The 19,752-nt window shown below is 37.8% G+C and overlaps 1 protein-coding gene and 1 pseudogene across 1 annotated transcript in view; both read left to right on the top strand.

Moving 5' to 3' along the window:
• Window positions 1–19,752, top strand: part of EPB41L4A (erythrocyte membrane protein band 4.1 like 4A) — a 235,407-nt gene that overhangs the window by 77,728 nt on the left and 137,927 nt on the right. Inside the window, exons 2-3 of the mRNA XM_044662157.1 lie at window positions 5,704–5,808; window positions 16,950–17,001. Of these exons, the coding sequence (XP_044518092.1) occupies window positions 5,704–5,808; window positions 16,950–17,001 (157 nt within the window). The remainder of the gene's footprint in view (window positions 1–5,703; window positions 5,809–16,949; window positions 17,002–19,752) is intronic.
• Window positions 2,456–3,234, top strand: LOC123235929 (annotated as a pseudogene).

Raw genomic sequence — 19,752 nt, 5'->3', positions numbered from 1 at the left:
TCTAAGCTGCTATCTTCTGAGCATTTTTGCTGTGTTTCTCTGCCTTTCTCCTCTAACCACCTCCCTGCAGTCTGTGTTCAACTCCTTGAGGTCGGCACCAGCAAGGCCCTCTGTCTTGGTTAGTAAAGGGAATTTCTCTTTCAGTTTTCTGTGTGCATAACTATGTTGAGCCCCTAACTTTAATCTCTTTTTACCAAAAACAAAGAAAAGCAAAGTATTCATTTGTATCTAGTAATAAATAGTAGATTTACAGATTTTAAAAAAATATTTAAGTTGAAAAACTATTGATTTACTAATGCATAAAATTTATGGTGTTTTTCAGTGTTGTTTTCCATTGTGAAAAAATAATTTTTTTTTTTGCTTAAATGTAAAAGTTGTCATTCTGTATATCCTGTAGAAACCTGCCTTTCTGGTTTTTAATGTCATGTTAATCTGTGAAGGTATTGTTACTTGTCAGAAAAATTTTCCTGTTGAAAGTTTTCCAGATGATATTTTTCTGTCCAAGTTCTTTAATTCTCTAAAATCTATGTACTCTTTGGTTAGAAGCTCTGGATTATGTGACCTTTTAGTCCCTTTTTTGATCTTAATCTTTTAATTTTATGAACAGTATATATAAAATCACTAATATTCCCGATATCCTCCAGGCTAGACAATTTCTGTCTTTGTGTCTTTGGGAGAAAAGGGGAAAAAAAAAGGAGAATTAGGAGGCAAATAAAGAAGAGACAAAAATATGTGCTTTACTACCATGGACCACACACTATGGACCATGGGACTTTTCCATCTGAGTTATATATGTGAAGCTGAAACCTTATATAAGTTATATACGTGTGTGACTCCTTGAGAGCAGGGTCTTCTGCATTTTCCTATTTGTTAACCTAGTACTTAGCAGAGTACTTTGTACATATCAAACACTTAATAAATGCTTCATTCATTGAAATTGCTTATGTTGTTTGATACTGTAGCATCTTGAACTTTGTTAAATTTTGCATTTGTTAATGCAACTGCTGAATTTTATCCATTTTATCTATTATGAATATTAAAAACCTTTTAAAAACACTACCATATTCTTCCTCTAATAATCTTCTAGAGAGATTGATAAGAGTAGGAAATCTATAATAAACTTTGTATCTTTCTACGAAAAACAATGAGACTGTAATCTAAAGGTCATTACTCTTTCCACATAGGGATCTCTCTGGTGATGGCCAATAAATAGAATTCCAAATGGTTTCAGATCTACTCTAAAAAGCCATATAATTTCCTTAAAGACATGTGGACTACTTCTGGGTCATGTGACCAATGAGATGGAGAGCTAACATTTTCTTTGAACATCATGACCTTTCAAATTTCTCTAAAATAAGAGTTATGAAAAAGAGATAAATAATTGAAGCTGTATCCAAAGGTTTCAAGAACAAGAATAGGGAAGTAACAACCTAATAAATTCACAGCAGAGAAAGTGAATCCTAATCCCTAACTCATTTATTCAATACTTCCTCCCCCACTCCTCTAAGCTATGTACTATATCTCAGTTGTGCTCTGAGATACACTGAGGAGTTTCTTGGCTGCTGTTGCTGTCTAGACCCAATGGCCTGCTTCTCCCCTTACCTTACCTTTTTGATGCAACAAGAAAGAGAATTGTACTCCAGCCTTTCACATTTAACTCATGTGGCAAACTTGGTGGTCCAGGAAAAAGAGAGGATGCTTTGTTAGGGAAGGCAGCACGGCAACCTGCTGTTGTTACAATAAAACTCAGCATAGAACTGAGTGTAAGATTAAAATTAATATCCAATAGCTCCAAGTATTATATTTTATAAGATTTATTAATAATCATTTAAAGTAGAGCAAACAAAATGTCAAAAGTAAAGCCTGAGTAATGAGTTTACCTGACCACCATAATGGGAGAAGAGTAAGATGGGGTGGGGTTACAGAAACTTTATCTCCCAAATATAAGGACATAATGTGAGAATGAAAATGAGGATGAAACTCTGGGGAATGGAGTTCTGGGGTACAAAATTCTAATTACACAATGAGGATATTGGGAAATAGAGAATGGAGGCAGCATGTGTGTATGTGTGTGGGGAGGTGTTGAAGGAAAGGGAACTTTCATCCAACTGAGGCCAGTGCTTTCCCCTTAAAAGTCACTTGCAGGGGCAGCTAGATAGCATAATTGAGGGAATACCAGGTTTAGAATTAGGAGGACCTGGGTTTAAATCTGGCCTCAGACATGTCCTAACTTAGTAGCTAAATATCTAAGATTCTAAAACAGAAGGTTTAAAAAGAAAGTCACTTGGCTAAACACTGAATCTAATAAAATGTGACTTTTGTGGGAGGAGGCTGACAGCTTTGAGATCCAGCCCCCCAAGGAAGTCATCAAAGGATCAAAAAGTAAGCAATTAGAGTGCTCGCCTGTCCCATCCCCTCCGTCTTCTGTACTCGCTGCGCCCATCCTCTGCCTGCCATGGCCGCCTACAGGCTCGTGCTGATCCGCCACGGAGAGAGCGCCTGGAACCTGGAGAACGGCTTCAGCGGCTGGTATGATGCGGACCTGAGCCCCGCGGGGCACCAAGAAGCCCAGCATGGTGGCCAAGCGATGTGAGATGCTGGCTATGAATTTGATATCTGCTTCACCTCTGTCCAGAAGAGAGCAATTCGTACTCTTTGGATAGTACTAGATGCCATTGACCAGATGTGGTTGCCTGTAGTCAGGACCTGGCGTCTCAATGAACGGCATTATGGAGGTCTGACGGGCCTCAACAAAGCAGAGACCTGCTAAGCACGGTGAGGCCCAGGTCAAGATCTGGCCACGATCCTATGATATCCCACCACCTCCGATGGAGGCCAACCACCCCTTCTACAGCAACATCAACAAGGACCGGCGCTATGCAGATCTTACCGAGGATCAGTTGCCCTCCCGTGAGAGCCTGAAAGACACCATTGCCCGGGCTATACCCTTCTGGAATGAGGAAATCTTCCCCCAGATCAAGGAAGGAAAACGAGTTCTGATTGCAGCCCATGGCAATAGCCTTCGAGGGATTGTCAAACATCTTGAGGGTCTGTCTGAAGAGGCAATAATGGAGCTGAACCTGCCCACTGGCATTCCTATCGTGTATGAGTTGGATAAGAATCTGAAACCCATCAAGCCCATGCAGTTCCTTGGGGATGAAGAGACCCTGCGCAAAGCCATGGAGGCCGTGGCAGCCCAAGGCAAGGCCAAGAAGTGAAAAGCAGGCCACTAGCACATGCCAGCAGTAGCCAGTCTTTCCCTTTTCACTGTCCCCACCACATCTCTCCCCTGCCTGCTCCATACACTGACCATCGTCTTAGGGATCAGCATATAGCTGCAGGTGGGGGGACTGATGGTTCCTTCTCTCATTTCCTTACTATTTCAGACCAATTCCTTTCTCTCCTGTGGACCCTCCCCTCAACCACATTAGTCAAAATACCTGCTGGGTGGTTTGGCACAATAAGGACCTGGTTGGGGGTTAGGGATGCGGACATGGTAAGAAGTGACCAATGTGGGGAGTTGAAAGAAGCAGCTGTTCCAGTTACTCCTGTGAGCCAGTCTTGCCAGTAGGATAGCCCTCTCAGGAGCTGTTGCAGTAAGCTGTCATTTAACAAATAATGAAAATCTAAATATTGACCATTTTTCCTCCCTAACCCAAGAAAAATGGATCCGGGAGGTTGAGATTATGTGCTAATGTTTACTTATATTTACTTTCACAAGAGACCTTTCTAGACTGGTTGTTTTTATTGATTTTTTTTTTAAATTAAACTGTCCCACCTGGTAATCATCAGAGAACTCGAGCTGTACCAGAGTGCAGAGTTCTTGATTTCTAAAGGGTGGATGAGTACATCCCACTGTGCATTCTATAGTCCCACCTCTATTCTGTGGCAGTGAAATGCCCCCAAGTCATGTCAAAATGTGTCTCCTGAGGGGCAGCTGGGTAGCTCAGTGGATTAAAAGCCAGGCCTAGAGACAGGAGGTCCTAGGTTCAAATCTGGCCTCAGACACTTCCCAGCTGTGTGACCCTGGGCAAGTCACTTGACCCCCATTGCCTACCCTTACCACTCTTCCACCAAGGAACTAATACACAGAAGTTAAGGGTTTAAAAATATAAAAACAAAACAAAAAAAAAATGTATCTCCTGTATCCCACTGCCTTCCAGCCAAACAGACCTGCCACCAGGGTCCTCATCAGTTTTAGCATAAGTACTAACCCTTCCCATCCCCATTCCCCTCCTTTTTTTGTTGTTGTTGTTCATTATAATAAAGGAGTGATGTGCAATTAAAAAAAAAAGTAAGCAATTAGAGGAATATGAGGGGGAAACAACTGAAATAATCAGATCTCAGGACAAAGAAAATTCCAAAGCACCCAAATATTATCTTGGGAAGATATTCATAAACACCAGAGAAGATGGCTTCTTCCAGTTCAGCTAAAAGAGGCCAGATATCCAAGAATAAATATTGCAACGCAAAAGAAAATGAATCAATCCCTGTGGATTCCCAAAAGAAAATGGAATCACTGCAGTATGTACTCTTTACAGTTCAAGAGAAAATAAAAACTATGAAATCAGAAATTATGTCTTGCACAAAAGAAATTGAAGAGTAAACAAACAAAATTTGAATTTATGATGACAAGTCTCATACTTAGAAATAAAGGACAATTTTAGAAAAAGAAAAAAATAACATTAAAAGAAAACATAATCTCTAGACAAGAAAAATGTCATGGTTTAGAAGACAGGATATGTAGAGAATGTAAGTGACATGGGCATTGTGCAGAGATGGCAGAGACCCTGTACCCCTTAACTCAGGAGGGCTGTGAAGGGGAATTCCCTTCCCCCTTCCTGCTCTTGTGACTCCCTAGGCAAAGACCATTGTCCTTGGAATTCCTTTAAGTTGAGAGAGACAAAGAGATACACCTCCTGAAGGCACCTGGACAGTCTAAGCCCTGAGGGTCTTGGAGAGACCCTGCACCCACTGAATGCCTGAGTGCAAGGAGTCACATGCACACTACAGGGAAAGGATACAAAAGGACAAGAACTGGGGGACTCAGGGGAAGCCTCCCATGGCTGCTCCACTCATGCTGTCTCGCCGGCCATTAATCCTATCTTACTAATAAATCTTTCTTTTTACTTTTAAGCTAAGTTTGGAGTCCTCTCATTCTTGAGAATGGTTTCCTTCCCGAACCCAGGGGTTCACCATTTTGCACCCCTATAACATAAGGTCTCCCAGAAGAATAACATCTGTGGAGAAAAAAAAAAAACTTGAGGAAATTGCCCAGAATTTTTGAACAACGGAAACAAAATTACAATGAAGAGAATCCACAGATCACATTCAGAAAAAAACAGCCTCAAATTTAACAATTCCAATGACAAATAACAAATTCTGTAAGTGACATGGGGAAAAGATCCTCAAATTTCTTTTAAAAGAAATTCAAATAACAAAAGGTTATTCTGAAGACAACCCATATTCCCTTAAAGAACCATTTTAAAACTTTTTTTAAAATTTTCAAAATTATTTGTCACATTTGTTTAACATACATATGTAGCTATTATATTCTTTAAATTTGAGGCAGCAATTATAGAACAAGTAAAATTCTGTTTTCTTATACTTTATAAAGTTGTCCTACTTTAGACAAATTTAACAATGATTGTACCTATTATTGTACTGTCTTTATGAAAAGAATCTCGAAAATTTTTCTTACAGAAGTCAACAAAAGGTTCCATTGTCCTTGATTACATATTCCATCATATAAACCTAGTGGAAATAGATTATTTTGGATTGCGCTACTGTGACAGAAACCATCAGACGGTGAGTAAAAGAGGATTTAAAAAAACCCAGAGGTTTATAGTTTTCTAAGTGTAACTAATTTCCTATCTTTCCTGGCATGATTTTATGGAGTAAAGATATTTTTTGTTAAATTGTCTTTGAAGCTATAAGAAACAACATTTTTTGGCATAATTTCTTTGCATCCATTCTGAAGTCTTTTTTTTTTTTTTCATCAAAAGGATGTATAGAAAACACAGTATCAGAGGTAAGGGTTCAGAGTTCCAACCCTATTCCTTTTTTCAGGTGGCAAACCTCTCTGTTCCCATTTCTCCACCTATCCTATAGTACAGGTTAAGAAAGTAATATAGTTTGCATTCATATAAACATATGAATTTATATGTTTATACATGGAATGGACAAATTTGGTATGGAAATCCCTGGGACTTTAAACAGAAAGAGCTTGATAGATTCCACTTTGCCCATGAAGAATAGACAATATTTATCCATTCTAAAAAGTCTTGGCTACCCCATCCTTTGCCTTTTATCTCCAGCAACATATTCTTTGTATGTAGTCTTAAGAACTTTGAAGGCTTATTCCTAGCAAAATAGTATATGCCCTCAGGCTTTCGAACTAAACTTGCTAATGTAAAGTTGAAAAGACCTTGTACCCCTTTAAAAGTACATTACCCAGACTCCCTTTCACCATACCCACAATTCCTTAAGCCTTTTCCTATTGGTTGTGGGTTTTGAGGGCTGTTTTTGATATGGTTGTTGTGGGCATGGTGACGGAGCTTTTTGGAGAGGAGGCTGCATGGTAAGGGTGAGTTGGGACTCTTTCCCTGCGCTTTAAATAAAATCCTTATAAATATCATACTTTGGAGGCATTGAATATTAATTTTAAAACTTACACTAACTAACTAAACTAAATAGCCAATTAAAATTTGTTACTGGTTTTTTATATTCACTTTAATTTAATTCAATAAAATGCAGTCCAACAAATATTTGAAAAGCACGCATTTAGTGCAAAACATCATTGGAACCTTGCAATATAAGAGGTTTTATGTTTTGTTTTGTTTTTGTCTTAAATAACATCGCTTAAGGTCAGCCGTTTTAGAGGAAATGAAATGACATTTCCTTTGGGTAGGAAATGAAATCTCAAAAGTAAATAGGAAACCATTCAAAAGTCCAAACTCTGGGGAAAAAAAGAGATTGAACTGAAATTTGTCCTTTCCTCACACTGACATTAGTTCTGTTAAGCCTACTGTTGATCATCAACAAATCATCCATTGTTGATAAGATTATTTTCTTAGGAAAAGAGTCAGCAGCAAGTTATCATTAGTATACAAAACTATCCTGTTCTTTGTTGGGCTTAATATTGTAGTTGACTAGGACTCATACCCTTTTCAAACAAATTCTTATTTAGCCAGGCCTTCCCAACCTTGTACTTGTAGACATGTTTTTTGAACCCAAATATAAGACTTCACATGTATTCTGTTTAATTTCATCTTATTAGATTCAACCCAATTCTTTAACCTTTTCGGATCTTTACTCCCTTATCCAGTGCATTAACTATTCCTCCCAGCTTTTTGTCATTTGCAAATTTGACAAGCATTTTCCTTATGCCTTTTTCTAAGGCACTGATTTTTAAAAAAGTTTAAAAGCATAGGGTCAACCATTAGACACTCAATTGGAGATCTCCTCCTAAGCTAACATTGAACCATTAATGACTACTCTTTGATTTAAGCATTCTAAATCTGCTTTTAATCTCTAAAATCAACTGCTTTTGAATCAATTTGTACTATTATCCATATGGAATCTAGAAGCTCCCAAACTTGTAGCTTAGAAAGATTTAATGAACTCCAGTTTACTTAGCTTAAAGGTGACAGCCTCAGGCTTAGACCTATCACATGAGAGTTCCTCCCTGAGGGAAAGTCCAAACCCAAGCCCAGTGACTTGTTGGCACAGTAGGTAGAGCTTCAGTCTTGTAAGCTGAAGGCCCCAAATTCAATCCTTGGAAGGAGGGTGTGATATACTGGGAGAGGCTTCTGGAGATAAGAGTCACTGGGCTTGGACTTGGACTTTCCCTCAGGGAGGAACTCTCATGTGATGGGCTAAGTAAACTGGGGTTCATTAAGTCTTTCTAGGCTACAAGTTTGGGGCTTCTAGATTTCCATGTTGACACTATCATCTAGCTCACACATCTCTAGTTTGTCCAGAGTATCATATGAGATTCTTGAAGTACATAAGTAAAATATAGTAAAGTATATTCACCTCTAGAAACCCTGTCAAAAAGGACAATAACACTATTCTGACAATTTATTTTTAATGAAACCATGTTGTTTCATTGTGATAGTTGTTTTCTTTTCTAAATGTTCACTAACCATCCTTTTAATAAAATACTAGAATTTCACAGTATAGGGAATCACAGCAAGCACAGTGGCCTGCAGTTTATGATCCTCCTAGGATCTAGGTCTTTTTTTCTTTGGTTCTACTTTCCTTAATTGCAAATAGAAGAAATCTCCCTCTACCAATATGATGCACAATATTCATGTAACAGAAATATTGTACACATTTCCACTTTAATCTTGTGAGAAAAATTATTTTCCATTTATAATGTATTAAATACCTCCTGTATTCCTTTGATATGTCAGAAGAGTTTAATAGCTTCCATAGCTCTGCTTCATTTGGGAGGGAGCCTAAGCCCTACTTGAGAATGATTCCTACTAACTTCATACTTATTGCATATTTGTGATTCATAATAGAAGTGGGGGGGAGGAAACAAACCATCTTTTGATTAATTTTCAGTTTCTTTGCCATAAGCATTGCCATTGATGTGTTAGCAGTCTTTTTTTGTTTGTTTTTGTTTTACAGAAACAGATGGTTTAGAATCATCATCTAAATAGCTGGCTTTGATCCTATCTTCATTGTCCTTAGATGTTTATGCCCTAGAGGCAAGCATTTCTTCCTGGTATTCCTATGCAGTAAAATTTCATTAGTTTGAGTTCTTTCATTGTTACCTGTGATTTTATGTGGAACATCTAGATTGGCTTACCATTGCTTAGCAAGTTATTACTTCATAAATATGGAAAATTAATAATGCAAAAAAAGTTAGAAAAAGGAAGTTTGAAATGAACAAAATAAGCTAGTTTTAAGAACCCCAAGCAATTATAAATATCAATTTTATTAAATGGTATGATAATTGCAAGCATAGCTATTAAAGCAAATGTTCTAAATATCTCTACTACATGTACTGTTAACTTCATATATATTTGAAACTAGTTAAGACAATGCTCGACATTTCTTTAGAGATATTCTATACTTTGGACTTTTCATTTATTCACACTGGCCTTTTTCCTAGTTAGACTTAGTGTTCAGCTGCCTTCTGACTTTCTTCACCTCACCTTCAATTTCCCTTCATCCTTATTGCCCTTCAACTTGCAGCCTTTTTCTCCTATTGGTTAATTTCTCCTGAACCTCCATTTTGAGGAAGAACATGTGTCTTGGTTCTGCTTCTGTCTTTCCAGACTTCATCACCATGCCTCAGTTGCCTTCTTGCTGTACAGCATCCTGTGTCCCCCTTCTCCCATTGGTGAGTCCCTCAGTCCTCTCCTTATTGTACTTCTCTTTGGACTTTGCCACCATCTGCCCCTCCCTCTTACATTTAAACTTCTTTTTATTAATTGTCTTCCCCAATAAGGATGTAAATGACTTTCTCATTCTCATATCTTCACTTCTTAGTATAGTGTCTGGCACATAAGTGGTTAATAAATATTTGTTGATTTAGTATAGCTTTTTAAGGACTTAAGTTGTAAGGAGAATATGTTCATTAGTGATAATTGGTATTGTGTGGAGTGAGAAATTAGTATTATTCTCAAGTTATTAATCATTAATATCTCCAAGATCAATACCCCCTGGAACCCCAAGAGAAGTTATTAAGTTAGTTTTTCCTATCCTCTGATGAGTGCCCCATCCTTATCCTTAATCTACTCTTTGGTGAGTTTCTACTTTTAAGATGTTAGTAAATTTGCCCCTGCCCCCTGAGAATTTGTCTTAAGGGAAGCTCCAGACTATTTGGGAGTTTCTCCCATTGTATCAGGGGCCTCTCCCAAGTGGTTAAGCCCCCATAGCTAGAATGATCCTCTTGTGTCCATTGTAAAACATCAATCTCTCCCAGGTAATCCAGCTCTGAACTCCTCTCTTTATATCCATTGTAAAGCTAATCAATTTAACATCCTGCCCTTTATTTCTAGATTAAAATCTCTGTCTCCAACTTTTGACCATTTTCTTCAAAATGTTAATTTGAAGGAAGGCTTGAATGTGTAAAATAAGTCTATTGTATTTTCCTATAAGTTAAGAGTTTTTGTAAATCTGGGATCATTTTGTCTCTGGTCACTTGAGGCATGGGCACACAACTCTCTGTAAATCTGGGGGATATTGTCTCAGGTCTATGATGTGAGGCATGGCTCCACATTTTTCTCTCCCTCTTGTAAAGGCAGTTTGTGAGGAAAGAATATATTTCATTTTAAAGATGGGTTTTCTTGGTCTCTTTGAATAGTGGCTAATGAGGGTATATTTCATTATTTTCAAGGTCCCCTTAAACTTCCACTTCACAATGTAAGGAGGAAAATAAGAAATTAGGTTTTTGCAACTTTGCAAAAGCATGAGTTAGTAAAGGAGGGTCTAGTTGCACCCAAGGATCTGAAAGGGGAAATTCCAGAATCTGGGGAAAGGAATAAACCAAGGACCAAAGATTGTTGGAGGGTCCATTTTTCCTTTTTGGACAAGAGAATCAAAGTTTATTTCCTGTGGCAGTTTGTAGGAGTCTTGCCTTACCTGATGCCTGGAGGTTTCTGCAGTCTAACCAGTGAGAAGAACTGAGATACTGTATATCCCTGTTCCCAGTTAACATCTCCCAGATATCTTTGTGAGCTCCTGATGTTGTACCCCAAATTTTAATACCTAACCCAGGTTCGATCATGGCCAGAGGAAGAACCACACTGACAATGCAATATGCAAGAAGAGGCTCATTCTTTACTAGCTATAATAGCTAGGGTCGCTAGGCAGAGAGGCATGCCTGAACGACCCTTGGAATTCTCAGCCAAGAGTTTATATAGAAATGTTTGGGGAAGGGGGTTGGTACATACATAATTATCAAGGTAGTGTCAGGGACAGGTGGTCAGGAAGCATCTGGGGAGGGGGGTTTCAGGGTCAGGGGTCTGGAAGCATTTGGCAAACATACATTAAATAGGCAAATATTGTAAAGCAGGCAAACATAGACAAACATTCCTCAAGACATCAGATAAGATAGCTTCAGTTTTAGGTTTATGATAGGGGGAGATAAGGAAGACTGTGCTGGGAAACCTTGGGGGCTGGGGGTAGCTAGCCCAGGCCAGAAATAGTTCAGTAGACTGCCAGACTGATTTTTAAATCCAACACTGATTCCGAGTCTGAGAGATTTCTTGACTAAGAGTGAATGAGAGCCAGACTCTGAAAAAATTTCTGTCTTTGGACCAGAGACTTACAGCCATCTTGGCATCTGAAGGAGTTCATCAAGATTTACATTTTTACTGTGACTATCTTTAATTTGAGGACCAGTCAGCCCAGTTTAGAGAGTTAGTCTGGGGTTTTTAGAGAGATCAGAGTAGTAAAGTGTAGCTTGAAGAAATAGAAGAAGGTTTCGTGAGAGGCCGGAAGAAAGGAGGGAGGAATATCTAGATTTGTAGAGTTAGGGATTCCCTTTACCCTTGTCCTCAATCAATTCCTTTTAATTTACTATATTTTACTGATTCACAAAGAAAAGTCAGATAGTGTGGTGGCCTAAGAATGACTCTCAGGCCTAGTCAGGCTTGGAGAGTGAGTTCCTCTGAATATATAACATCATCAACTTTCCAAACTTCACTGAGTCATCTTACTCACCTATTTCAACACAATATTAAAAGCTTTGGTGGTAGAGATAATGATTCTAGACACTTTCTTCTTAGCAAATGTTTTCTGCCTAGTTAGATTACTGATATATATTCATAACAACCTTGAATTAACCTTACATTCATTCATGATAGGGATTTTTCTTTTCTTTTTCTTTTTTTTTAATTTTAATTTTAATTTTGAACATGGGATTTTTTCATTCAAATAAAATTAAGCAGCTGTTGAGATGTTGTGGGCTAGGTCCAACTTTTGCCAGTCCTCTGGTAGTTTAGATACAGGATTGAAAATGAAATGAGATACTCATAAGTCTTTCAACAGTTAACAAAAGGAAGCTTACCTAGCTATAACAGAGGAAGGACATTGTATAAGCAAATTTAACGATGAATTATTTCAGCTAAGCACAGCTTTCCCCTGATATTTGTCATGCTGTTAGTCCACAGTCAGAAGCCTCAAAAAAGGGAGCTGGAGCTCTTTTTGTACTCAGAAGAACAGGAAGCTATGCCAACAATCTGAGTCAGTCCTCAAGCCAATCTAATTCTCTGGAAGAGTTTCAGTGCCTTATGCAGAAAACAAACAAACAAACAAAAGAAACTACTCTTAGGAAAAGCTAAACCACGTGGAAGAACTCTAAGAAATACCGTTTCTTTCACAGATGCTTAAATTGTATTACCTGGAACATTACCTTTTTCATTTTATTTTGATGTTTAAGTTGATAACCTTAATAGTTCTCCAACCACCCCAACCCCACCTTAACCCTTACCTTCTGGGTAAGCTACCTAGCTACTACTAACCTTAATTTTTTTTAAGTTTTAAGAAATATACTTGTAAACACCAGGAGTAAAGTTATTAAATAGTCTAGTTTGACTAAGATAGATCTAGTTTTTGATGTTATGTACTAGGGCAGGAGTTTTATGAAGTGTCCCAAGCAGACCTCTGTTGGTATCATATTTATTCCTCCTCTCCAGAAAACATTTGTAAAGCCTACAGGTAGTTCCTTGAATTATCATGTTAAAAACAATTCAGTTCATTTCAGAAAACATTTGTTAAATATCTACTTTGTGCAAGGCTCATAGCTATATTCTACTTCATATACTTTGCTATAGTTTCAGCTGACTTTACAGTGGCATAGGATTTCTGGAGTACTGTCACTCTCCAGAATGCTGGACTGACAAAGGGAAATAATGTACTCAGTTGGTTACTACAATCTTGGCAATCTAATTTCTCAGTTCATCTAACATGGTAGATGCAACAAATTAAATGAAAAAGAGGACATATGGAAGCAGGCACATTGACAGAAAAAAAGTAACAAAAAGCTGTCTGATTGTGAATGAGAAGAGAGAAAAAATATAAAAAGAGATAAAAATGTTTATATATTTAAAAATAGACAGCTTTTTTCCTCCATGTAATACTGCTGATGAGGGTGAGAGGAGGACACTGGAGTCATCTTGAAATGCTATATTTTCCATCTGAGATTCTTCACCTCTAAAAAAGGTGAAGGCTTGACTTTTTGCTTTCTTGATTTTCTAGTTTTAAGAAAGTGATGGAGAAAATGTTATCATGTAGATTGCTCTGGGTTTTTTTTCCAGAGACATTGATAAAAATTACCATCGTGCCATTGGTTTTTATTCTTGTTTATAACTCTTACCTTCAGTCTTAGTATTGATTCTAAGACAGAGAAGCAACAAGGGTTAGAAAGTAGGGGTTAAGTGACTTGCCCAGGCCAGAATTGAACCCATTGTCCCTCATTATACCGCTGTGTTGTGAGGAGGATTACTTAGTTATTATTTAGGAGACCTAACAGGAAGGGCTGGAGAATTCCAAATGGAATGGGGAAGTAGGAAGTGTACCTCTCTCTCTGGGACGGTCTCCATGGTGGTTGGGACAAGCTGTAACTGACCCTGGGAGACCTCAGAGGAAGTGGAGTTGTACCCTGATTCCCTGGGATCTGGGAGAATGGTGAAGGTTGAAAAGCCAGAAGACATCAATCCTGCAAGGCAACTCAGAGTAGGGAAGCAGCCTGTTATCTGGTGGACAGTTTGCAGACATCTCTCCCTACCTGGTTACTCCATCGGCTATGGAGGGTTTGATTCCTGGTATCCTGAAAACATCTCTGAACAGTTGTGAGACCCCAAATTCAAGCCCTCTTCCTCAGGTCCTTAGCCAAGCTGTCAAAACCTGGCAGAAGCCAGGTTGGCTAAGAAACTTATCCCTTTGACTCCAGTCCTGGGTAGTTAATCATAGCTTCACCTAACCCCTTTTCCTATCCCCTCATATTATAATTAAACTCTTTCCCTGTGAGTTTCCTAGTACTTCAAAGTCCTCATTGTGTGTATGTAATACTCTGAAGTTATTCCAGGCTGGGTGGGGCAGAGTGACAGTTAGTCAGGCTTAACTGCCATTTCTGTCAATGGTCATTCCCCTTATAGTTAAATCTGGTTCCCTGGCTTGTAACGTCTTACCCATTGTCCCTTCCTGTCTCCTATCCACCCCACTGAGCCCACAAATAATATTTAAGTTAACACCCCTGATTTTCCCCATAATAGTTGTTAAGGAGTAACTTTAAGTGGGGAAAAAAAAACCCAACACTCACATGAAATGAATCATTCCTAAATCAGATGTTGTTATCCAGAATCTCCATCAATCATTTCTTACATGCAAAGGTTGTATTCAGGATTCAGAATATAAGAGGATGAACATAAAAACTGTGGAACAATCGAGCAGTAAATATTACTACTCTATTATTTTTTTTTTAATCCTTACCTTCTGTCTTGGAATTGAGACTAAGGGAACAACTAGGTGGTACTGTGGATAAAGAGCCAGAACTGTTGTTTAGGAACAGCTGGGTTCAAGTCTGATCTCAGATACTTTCTACCTGTGTGACCTTAGGCAAGTCACTTAACCCTGACTGCCTAACCGTTGCCACTCTTTTGAGTTAGAATTGATATTAAGACAAAAAAATAAGAGGTTTTAAAAAAAAAGGAAGTCAGGAAATGCCCCCATGCCTGACTTCCTTCCAAGACTCAGCGGAAATTTTGCCTTCTGCAACAAACTTTTCCGGGTCTCCTTTTGGATTGGGTAATGCTCCTTGCTGTTTCTTGAATAGGATGCTTTATTTTGGGGTCCAAAGATTTTCACTGGCTATCCCTCATACCTGAAATATACTTCTCTCCTCATTTCTACCTCCTGGATTCCTTAGCTTTCCAGCTGAAATGAAATCTATCTATCCCTGTGGACTGTGATTTTCTTGAGCGTTTTTGGAGCTAGACAAATTTATGCTACCTATTATATTTTTTTTCCACAGCTTTTTTTTTTTTGGCTCTGTCTTAAGCATTAAATACTGTTATATAATAAAACTTGGACGTGACAAGTTCATCTGAAGCATTCATCACTCATCCATCTAAGTAATGGAATTGCTTATATAGCAGTGTTAGATTTTTAAAACTCACTTCATGAATGCCTTTTGAATATTAGAGTCCTGGATGTAGTCATTTTTAAGTATCTTCCTACAAGAATCTGTTGTCTCTTGTTTTTACACCCAATTTATGGGATAAAAGGATCACTTTTAAAAAAACGTTCTAAAGCTTTATGAGATGTTTTTCCAAATAGTACTTTGCTTTCTACATCTCTTAAGAGGTACTTTATAGTTGCTTGTTGTTTTACTGATTGATTGCCTATTTGTTACATAAATGAATGAAAAAGTATGCATTAAATAATACACATGAAGTGATGTGCTAAGCTCTGAGAGTATAAATAAAAGAAAAAGACAGCCCCTGCTCTCAAGGAGCTTATATTCTAGTATGGTTTGAATTGCAAGTCAGATGGAAAGGCCTAGTGATCCTGAGAATTCAGCAACAAAGTAGAAGGTAATTTTATCTTCTTTAATGTAATTTCCATTAATAAAACCATATCTCTTTATGACTTTGAATAATTTGACAATGCCAAAGACTAGGTTTTCATTAGCTATGGTTGCTATTCCCTTGACTTCAGGGGTCCGCCTAGATGCAGAGATGCTGGTCTTGAGGGGGTGGGGCAGGGAATGATTATTTCTAGTGTTCTTCAGATCAGGGTCCTGGGTTATTTTCAGGTTTGGGGAAAAGTGGTGGTTGTTATTTTACCCACTTGGCACATTGCACCTCCTATATCTCTCTCAGAGTGCCTTGCTGCTTTAGTTAGGCTGGCTTGCCTATGCCATTGATTAACAGTTGTTTGTGGTGGTGATATAACAGGCCGGAGACTGGGAAAGTGGGGCAGGGACTGTTATTTTAGCACCCTTTTAGATTATAACATCCATGAAGGCAGGGACCTTGTGTTAGCTAAATAGTATACTTCTAAAGCATCCAAGGCACTGCTCAACAATTTAGTAGTTCCTTAGTAAATATTTGTTCAGTTGTATTTCCCCTACTAGAATATAAGTTCTTTCAGGAACTATTTCCTTTTCATCTTTGCATCCTTAATAAAAATGAATTGGTTGATTTATTCTGGAAGAGAATGTTTCTAAAACAGTGCATGCATTTACTAGATTCTTTGTTTTTTTTTTAATCCTTAATTTTCATCTTATCGTCAATACTATGTATTGGTTCCAAGGCCGAAGAGTGGTGTGGGCTAGGCCAGTGATGGGCAAATTTTTTAAAGAGGGGGCCAAAGGAAAGGAAATGCTCATCTGTCAGTCTGTTTCTAAGGCGACTCTTTCGAAGTTTCATTGTATTGTATCCTACTCATTGTATTCATCAGATTAGGAATAATGTCACCTAGCCAGCCTAGCAGGATAGAACATTTCAGGGGGCTGCATCTGGCCCATAGACCATAGTTTGCCCATCACTAGGCTAGGCAATGGAGATTAAATGACTTAACCAGGGTAATACAACTAGGAAGTATCTGAGGTCAGATTTGAATCCAGGACTTCCCATCTCTAGGCCAAGTTCTCATCCACTTAGCCACCTAACTGCCCCCTTAATAGGTTCTTAATAATAAATATTGAGTTAGACTTAGTTCAGTTCAGTTGAATTGATATAACTCCTAATAAGAGTAACAAAATCGCCGATATGGTGTCTATTTTTATGGGTTATGATTAATAATTTTCCATGGCCTATATTTGAGTGTCACAAATATAAAATAATACATATTATATATGTGTCTATATGTTCACATCATATATGCATATGTGTATGTGTGTACATGGTGGGGAATGGGACGAGTAGTTCATAATTGATGAGGTAGGTACCTGATTTCTCAAACTACTTTTTTTCTTTCTCATACAGTACTGGCTGGATCCTGCAAAAACTCTTGCAGAACACAAAGAACTGATAATCAGTATGTATTTCATTTTCAATTTATCAAAATATGATTTGGAAATTCTTTGGTATCCAAAATAATGGTATAAGTTGTGATAACATATGATAACTTTGAAATGGATAAATACTCTGTATACAGGGTATATATATATTTATATATTTATATTTATATACACTGTATACAGAGTACACAGACCTGTGCTATGCCCTGGAATAAAATGAGTTATTTTGTTAGTGTTTGATGGGATTTTTTTGACCTGATGACATATGAGTGCCTTTAAGAGCTGTCTAAATTTTAAGTGTTGGGACAAAGAATTGGGAAGTGAGGGGATACCCATCAATTGGGGATTGGTTAAATAAGTTATAGCATATAATTATAATTGTGCTGTAAGAAAGGAGAAGCAAAAGGCACTCAGAAAAATCTGGGAAAACTTAAATGAATTGATGCAGAGTAAAGTTAGGAGAACCAAGAAAACAACATACACAATGACTATACAATGGCAACTGTGAATAACTTAGCTATCCTCAGCCATATAATGATCCAAAACAATGCTAAAGGACTCTGGATAAAAAATGTTCTCTCTACTTCCAGAGGAGGAAGTGGTAGAATCTGAATTCAGACCAAAGCAAACTTTGTTTTCACTTTAATTTTTTAACCTTTTTTTAAACCTCCATCCACAAAAGGATTAATGTGGGGAAATTGTTTTACATAATTTTACAGTTTAAATCTATTATATCAGATTGCTTACCATCTCAGTGGAGGATGGAAGGGAGGGAGGGAGAGAATTCATGACTCAAAATTCCTTTAAAAATGTTGGACATTGTTTTTACATTTAATTGGGGGAAATTTTAAATTTAATTTAATTTTTAGAAAATTAAAAGAGTCAGAGAACCTGAATCTACATCCTAAAAGAAAAAAAAAAGATTACTTGTCATTTGGATTTTAATGAACTGGAATTTCTTAGAGCATAAATTACGAACCCTTTTCCTCCTTCACTAGTCTGGTCTCTGAAATAGCAATTTACTAAGTGATTCCCTTTTAATCTAGAAGAGATCATACACCATATTTGACTTCCTTCTGAGAATAGCTAGTAAAGTAATTTTGAATATATTTGAACAAAATACATACGAATCATGCTATGAATCAGTGTGTAACCAAGATTATGACCAATGATATTTTTTGTGTCATGTAGTATAGAGAGAGGGGGTCATATAGTTTTTTCAAGCTTTGGCTGAGTTCTAAAGTACTCTCCTTATTAACTCCACAGACATATAGGTAAGGGAGGGAAGGTAGGAAACAATATTAGGGAAGGAAGATATAAAGGGTTTATCCAAAATAACAATTTCTTAAATAAATATTTCAAAGCTAGGCTAAATTTCAATACTACAGCTAGGTAAGGAAGCAGCTCAGTTGGTTAGACAACCTCTCTCCACAGGAGACTCAAACCAACTGCCCATTTCCCTCAAGATTCCAAACTCCTAACTGCTTTAGAACTCAGCCAAAGCTTGAAAAAACTATATGACCCCCTCTCTCTATACTACAGTCATGTTCTATACTTTTAAAGAAGGAATACAGTTATGTTCTGTGTGTGTAAGTATGAAGTGTGTTTGTGTGTTGTGATGATGGGATTAAACCTACCCTGCCCATTTTTACATTTAATCACTAAAAGTGTAAACACCACCACTTAATTCTCAAGTAGAGGAGGTCTGTGACCCACATGTGCAAAAGTGGGTGACGAATCAGAATCGACTGACTGCCCCCTGGGCAATCCTAAGCAAAGCCTTTGTTGTGATTGGTATACATAAAGTAGAGGAAGACATAGAAAGTGATGCAAAAGAAGTGCTTTTAAAAGGGAGGGACAACTTCTTGTGAGTCAGATTTTTTCTCTTCTTCACCTTGAACTGGACCTGAAGGAGCTCTGGCTGAGGATCTTGGACTGCTTTATATTTCTCATTAGAACTACAAGTGGGGAGTGAAGGCTGACTCCATTAGCTTCCCTGGAGGTACTAGCCTTTAGAGGAGCCCTTGATTGGGAGGAGCCCTAATGGCTAAAACCCTTGTTAATTAACTTTTAGGCTCTCTGGCTGGGCCTCTGGAGCTCTGCTGGAGTAAAGCCAAAACTTGAATACATAATCTAGTTCTTTAAGCTAGATCTCTTACTCTATCCTCTTCTCATTTCTCTACTTTCACTCTCTTCTATATTTTATAAATAAATTGCTAAAATTCATTTGAGAATTGATATTTATTCAATTCTTGGAGACCATCCCTTTAAATATTCAGTCCCAGGGGCAGCTGGGTAGGTCAGTGGATTAAGAGCCAGGCCTAGAGACGGGAGGTCCTAGGTTCAAATCTGGCCTCAGACACTTCCCAGCTGTGTGACCCTGGGCAAGTCACTTGACCCCCATTGCCTACCCTTACCACTCTTCCACCTATAAGTCAATACACAGAAGTTAAGGGTTTAAAATTAAAAAAAAAAAGACTAAATATTCAGTCCCACCAACCATAATTTTCCCCCTTTACAGTGTATATGTGTGTTTATAAGTGGCGATCTCAATAAACTAATTTCACTAACACTACTAGGCTTAGATCCCAAAGAAATCAAAGTTAGGTTTGGAGAATAGACTCTACTTTATTAGTTTCTATATAATAAAATCTAGCTTAGAACTTTAAAAAACCATTTAGTGCCTTATGCATCATCATGGCATCAGCTTGGTCTTTCTTTCAGGGTCCTTTGGTTTGAACTTCTTCAGTTATTACTTGATGGCAAGG

This window comes from Gracilinanus agilis, chromosome 1 (genome assembly GCF_016433145.1).
Source record: "Gracilinanus agilis isolate LMUSP501 chromosome 1, AgileGrace, whole genome shotgun sequence".
NCBI lineage: Eukaryota > Metazoa > Chordata > Mammalia > Didelphimorphia > Didelphidae > Gracilinanus > Gracilinanus agilis.
This window is presented reverse-complemented; position numbering and strand designations above follow the sequence as displayed.